Raw genomic sequence first — 5,895 nt, 5'->3', positions numbered from 1 at the left:
GAGAGATGAGTGAGTGACATTAACCCTCCTCCTCCTGTCACAGTGTATAAATATCAGTGTTAACATCTGTGATCAGCTCTCAGTGTCTCACACCTCCGTCACACCTCCATCACACCTCCATCACCCCGTCTCATCATGCTCTCACATCATCATGTTTACAGACTCAGTCGACCTTTCAGATTTGAACTGTGACATCAGGGAAACGTCCCCGTGTGATTCTGACTGTAGTGTCTCTGGGGTTTGTAGTTAAACGTTCCCTCGTTACTTGTAGTCCTGATTATTTGTCCTCTAGGAGGCAGCAGATCTCCACAACACACTGATATCTGTTATCAGATCAACACGTAGATGAAGTGAACACAAACCTGCGTCATCGGAGGTGAAGTCCACGTCACCTCCTGACTCTCTGACTCTTCGATGCTTCGAGAAGTGAAGTCAGAGTGAAAATGATCGTGTCGAACTCAGAAGTGTCGGACGTCGATCCGTTTGACTGGAGTCTTGATGCATCAGTTCTGCTGGATCCTCACATCTCGTCCTGTCGTACGCAGACGACTCCCTCATTTACTTCTGTCAACACAACACTGACGACTGCAGACTCACTGTGTTAACAGCTACAGCAGATGAGTTAACGAGTGTAGGTGAATATTAGTTCTGGAGTTAATGACTGAGCTCTCAGTATCAGGTCCCATGAAGTCGTTTCCTTCAGCGTCTCCTTGTGTTTCCTCTGAGCTGGAGGTTTGGGACGGACTGATGGAGGATGTTGTCATGGACGCTCAAACATCTGTCAAGAACACGACTTTACTGTTAAGTTAGAACAGATTCAGTGTGTTCCAGTGTGACGTGTGTGAAAACACCCGGTCACAGTTCCAGAGTGGACCCGGCCTGGTGTTCTGGTCCAACACAGAGTGAGACGGAGACGAACACGTCGTGTTTGAACCGACATCTGAGTCTGAAGATGTGAAACTTTAATATGTGTTAAAACTGCACTGAGGGCTGCAGACACCAAGACAACAGCTTGTTTAAGTTCTAAAGTTCTGAAGTCTGAAGTTAATCTGGTCCAACAGTTTCAGAACCGCTCAGCTGGTTCTCTCCTTTACTCGACTGTTCAGGGTTAAAAGTGGAGACGACTCAGAGAAGAAAAACATTTATAGCTCCGAGAGCCGAGACAGAAACAGAACACACAACAGCCTGTGTGTGTGTGTGTGTGTGTGTGTGTGTGTGACCTTGACAGTGATGTCTCAGTTATATTTACAGTAAGAGTATTTTTATCGGAGCAGCTGTGTTTCTTCAGCTCTCAGCAGCTCGTAGATCTGCAGCAGAGCAACAAGAACAACAACACGTCTGATGATTAACATCATTAACTCTTCATGAGACCACAACAACGAGCCTAACGAGCCTCCGGGACTGATTAACATCGCTAGTTAATAATAAATAAAGCCGTCTCTACGGCGGCCCCGAGGGGCCCGAGAGGAATGTCTGGTTCTGGTCTCTCTCCTGTGTTCTGACCCGAGAACTATTTCACTGGATAATCTTCATAAATTCATTAATTTATCTTTCAGCTGTGAAAACGTGTTTCTGTTGGAATCACAGATCCAACAAGCAGTGTTGTTACAAAGTAATCTGTTACAGTACTCAGACCACGTTTGTAATCTGTTATTTACTGAGTTTTTCATAAAAGTAATCCATTACTGGAAGTCCTGACTGGATCCAGTGGAGACGTGTCCGGTTCTTACCTGTGAGAGGAACCGACAGTCTGACCCGTCTCCTGCTGTGTTACAGTACAGAGATCAGAACTCCAGCTCCAGTGGTTCTGTAGTTATATAGTTTGATAGTTTTATAGTTTTTGTGTTTGTGCTTCTATAGTTTCACTCTCAGTTTGCGGGTTCATCAGCTGCAGGTTGTTTGTCGTCCAGCCGTCTGTCTGACACTGCGTCTGTGGTCCTGATGTAGAGTCCAAACACTCACAGGTCCTCGTCCAGCCGGCGCCGCATGGTCTGGACTGTAGAACACGAGTCTCAGAGGTCTGACTGTCACTTTAACTCTAAAACTGTCTTTTCTCAGCAGATAACAGTGACGGTGAGTAACATACGTCACCAGCAGTAACAGAGGAGGCGCTGTGCTAACAGAACTCTGCTAATGGGTCTCCTTCTGAACTTTAACTGGAACCGGATCAGCAGCTGAGCGTCAGTCAGCTGATCACTGACCTGAAAACTGACCATGGATCAGATCCACAGCAGGTTCTTGTCCTCACGTCTCTGATGACGTCTTTAAACTTGTGGTTGACTTCAGCTCAGCCGGTGAGGATCAGATCCAGGATCAGATCCAGGATCAGATCCTGGATCTGATCCTGGATCAGCTGCTCGCCGTCTCTCCGGGCCTCTTCAGTACTTCCTGTCTGAGTCTCTGTCTCCCTCTGCTGCTCAGTCAGCACATGACAGCATGTTGGACTGAACACAGATGACTGTATGAATATGATCCTGATGATGTCATCACAGTGCTGTTACAGGTCAGTCTGACTTTTATCTCAGTATTATTTTACAACATGGACAATATTGACTTTGATAACTGTTCAGTGATCAGATGAACAGTCGAGTCAGCAGCTGCTCCACCACAGAAGAAGAATAATCATGTGAATAATAACATCACTGTGTCGGTTGTTGACCTTTGACCTCTGAGCTCAGAGAACATGTGACAGTGTGTTGGTCGTACCGCAGGACGACTGCAGCAGCAGTTCTGTTTATTTATATTTAATACTGAGAGTTTGACATTAAAGTTTCATGTGGACGAATAAAGAATCTTTATCACGGTGCTGTTGGACCCTGAGAGGAGGAGGAGGAACACGATGAACATCAGGAGGAGTTCACATCTCACCACATGTTGGATTAAACACACCGATCGGACCGGTCCCGACAGAACCACAGTCACACAACCTGGATGAGGAGCTGTGGAGCGTCAGAACCTCCGTCAGAGGAACAACGACCATTCAATGATTCAAAGTGTTTCAGTGACGACTTTAAAAGCTGCTCGTTGTTTCAGACTCATGAATTTTACATCAGCAGAAAAATCTGCTGAATTAAAGATTCAACATCAAACATTCAAAACACGTGTTAGTAGATCTGCTGCCTGTAGATCTGCTGCGAGTGGATCTGCTGCCTGTAGATCTGCTGCGAGTGGATCTGCTGCCTGTAGATCTGCTGCGTGTAGATCTGTTGCGTGTAGATCTGCTGCGTTTGGATCTGCTGTGTGTAGATCTGCTGCGTGTAGATCTGCTGCGTGTGGATCTGCTGCGTGTAGATCTGCTGCATGTAGATCTGCTGTGAGTGGATCTGCTGCGTGTAGATCTGCTGCATGTAGATCTGCTGCATGTAGATCTGCTGCGAGTGGATCTGCTGCGTGTGGATCTGCTGCGTGTAGATCTGCTGCATATAGATCTGCTGCATGTAGATCTGCTGCGAGTGGATCTGCTGCGTGCGGATCTGCTGCGTGTAGATCTGCTGCATGTAGATCTGCTGCGTGTGGATCTGCTGCATGTAGATCTGCTGCGTGTAGATCTGCTGCGTTTGGATCTGCTGCGTGTAGATCTGCTGCGAGTAGATCTGCTGCGTGTAGATCTGCTGCGAGTGGATCTGCTGTGTGTAGATCTGCTGTGTGTAGATCTGCTGCGTGTAGATCTGCTGCATGTAGATCTGCTGCGAGTGGATCTGCTGCGTGTGGATCTGCTGCGTGTAGATCTGCTGCGTGTAGATCTGCTGCGTGTAGATCTGCTGCGTTTGGATCTGCTGCGTGTAGATCTGCTGCGAGTAGATCTGCTGCGTGTAGATCTGCTGCGTGAGGATCTGCTGCGAGTGGATCTGCTGCGTGTAGATCTGCTGCGTTTGGATCTGCTGCGTTTGGATCTGCTGCGTTTGGATCTGCTGCGAGTGGATCTGCTGCGTGTAGATCTGCTGCGTTTGGATCTGCTGCGAGTGGATCTGCTGCGTGTAGATCTGCTGCGAGTGGATCTGCTGCGTTTGGATCTGCTGCGAGTGGATCTGCTGCGTGTAGATCTGCTGCGTTTGGATCTGCTGCGAGTGGATCTGCCGCGTTTGGATCTGCTGCGAGTGGATCTGCTGCGTTTGGATCTGCTGCGAGTGGATCTGCTGCGTTTGGATCTGCTGCGAGTGGATCTGCTGCGTGTAGATCTGCTGCGTTTGGATCTGCTGCGTTTGGATCTGCTGCGAGTAGATCTGCTGCGTTTGGATCTGCTGCGAGTGGATCTGCCGCGTTTGGATCTGCTGCGAGTGGATCTTCTGCATTTGGATCTGCTGCATTTGGATCTGCTGCGAGTGGATCTGCTGCGTTTGGATCTGCTGCGAGTGGATCTGCTGCATGTAGATCTGCTGCATGTAGATCTGCTGCGAGTGGATCTGCTGCGTGTGGATCTGCTGCGTGTAGATCTGCTGCATATAGATCTGCTGCATGTAGATCTGCTGCGAGTGGATCTGCTGCGTGTGGATCTGCTGCGTGTAGATCTGCTGCATGTAGATCTGCTGCGTGTGGATCTGCTGCGTGTAGATCTGCTGCATGTAGATCTGCTGCGTGTAGATCTGCTGCGTTTGGATCTGCTGCGTGTAGATCTGCTGCGAGTAGATCTGCTGCGTGTAGATCTGCTGCGAGTGGATCTGCTGTGTGTAGATCTGCTGTGTGTAGATCTGCTGCGTGTAGATCTGCTGCATGTAGATCTGCTGCGAGTGGATCTGCTGCGTGTGGATCTGCTGCGTGTAGATCTGCTGCATGTAGATCTGCTGCGTGTAGATCTGCTGCGTTTGGATCTGCTGCGTGTAGATCTGCTGCGAGTAGATCTGCTGCGTGTAGATCTGCTGCGTGAGGATCTGCTGCGAGTGGATCTGCTGCGTGTAGATCTGCTGCGTTTGGATCTGCTGCGTTTGGATCTGCTGCGTTTGGATCTGCTGCGAGTGGATCTGCTGCGTGTAGATCTGCTGCGTTTGGATCTGCTGCGAGTGGATCTGCTGCGTGTAGATCTGCTGCGAGTGGATCTGCTGCGTTTGGATCTGCTGCGAGTGGATCTGCTGCGTGTAGATCTGCTGCGTTTGGATCTGCTGCGAGTGGATCTGCCGCGTTTGGATCTGCTGCGAGTGGATCTGCTGCGTTTGGATCTGCTGCGAGTGGATCTGCTGCGTTTGGATCTGCTGCGAGTGGATCTGCTGCGTGTAGATCTGCTGCGTTTGGATCTGCTGCGAGTAGATCTGCTGCGTTTGGATCTGCTGCGAGTGGATCTGCCACGTTTGGATCTGCTGCGAGTGGATCTTCTGCATTTGGATCTGCTGCATTTGGATCTGCTGCGAGTGGATCTGCTGCGTTTGGATCTGCTGCGAGTGGATCTGCTGCGTGTAGATCTGCTGCGTTTGGATCTGCTGCGTTTGGATCTGCTGCGAGTGGATCTGCTGCGTGTAGATCTGCTGCGTTTGGATCTGCTGCGAGTGGATCTGCTGCGTTTGGATCTGCTGCGAGTGGATCTGCTGCGTGTAGATCTGCTGCGTTTGGATCTGCTGCGTTTGGATCTGCTGCGAGTGGATCTGCCGCGTTTGGATCTGCTGCGAGTGGATCTGCTGCGTTTGGATCTGCTGCGTGTAGATCTGCCGCGTTTGGATCTGCTGCGTTTGGATCTGCTGCGTGTGGATCTGCTGCGTTTGGATCTGCTGCGTGTGGATCTGCTGCGTGTGGATCTGCTGCGTGTAGATCTGCCGCGTTTGGATCTGCTGCGTGTAGATCTGTCTTCACGCAGCGTCCAGGACAGAAAGCAGCAGCTGAGACATGAAACCTCTCGTTCTACATTATAATGCAGCAGTTCTACATTATATTGCAGCAGAACGAGCTTCAGATAATCTGTGGTGACTC

General features: G+C 49.7%; 1 protein-coding gene and 1 pseudogene across 1 annotated transcript in view; one reads left to right on the top strand and one right to left on the bottom strand.

The window, feature by feature from the left end:
* The window catches only part of LOC115571073 (serine-rich adhesin for platelets-like), a 7,598-nt gene extending 5,610 nt beyond the window's left edge, over positions 1-1,988 (bottom strand). Inside the window, 1 exon segment of the mRNA XM_030400123.1 lies at positions 1,963-1,988. Within this exon segment, the coding sequence (XP_030255983.1) occupies positions 1,963-1,988 (26 nt within the window).
* A 3,199-nt stretch (positions 1,989-5,187) lies between these two features.
* On the top strand, positions 5,188-5,541 carry LOC115571066 (keratin-associated protein 10-8-like; annotated as a pseudogene).
* Positions 5,542-5,895: the final 354 nt, after the last annotated feature.

This window comes from Sparus aurata, chromosome 2, assembly GCF_900880675.1.
Source record: "Sparus aurata chromosome 2, fSpaAur1.1, whole genome shotgun sequence".
NCBI lineage: Eukaryota > Metazoa > Chordata > Actinopteri > Spariformes > Sparidae > Sparus > Sparus aurata.
Note: the sequence above shows the minus strand (reverse complement) of the source record. Positions and strands in the feature narration are given on the sequence as shown.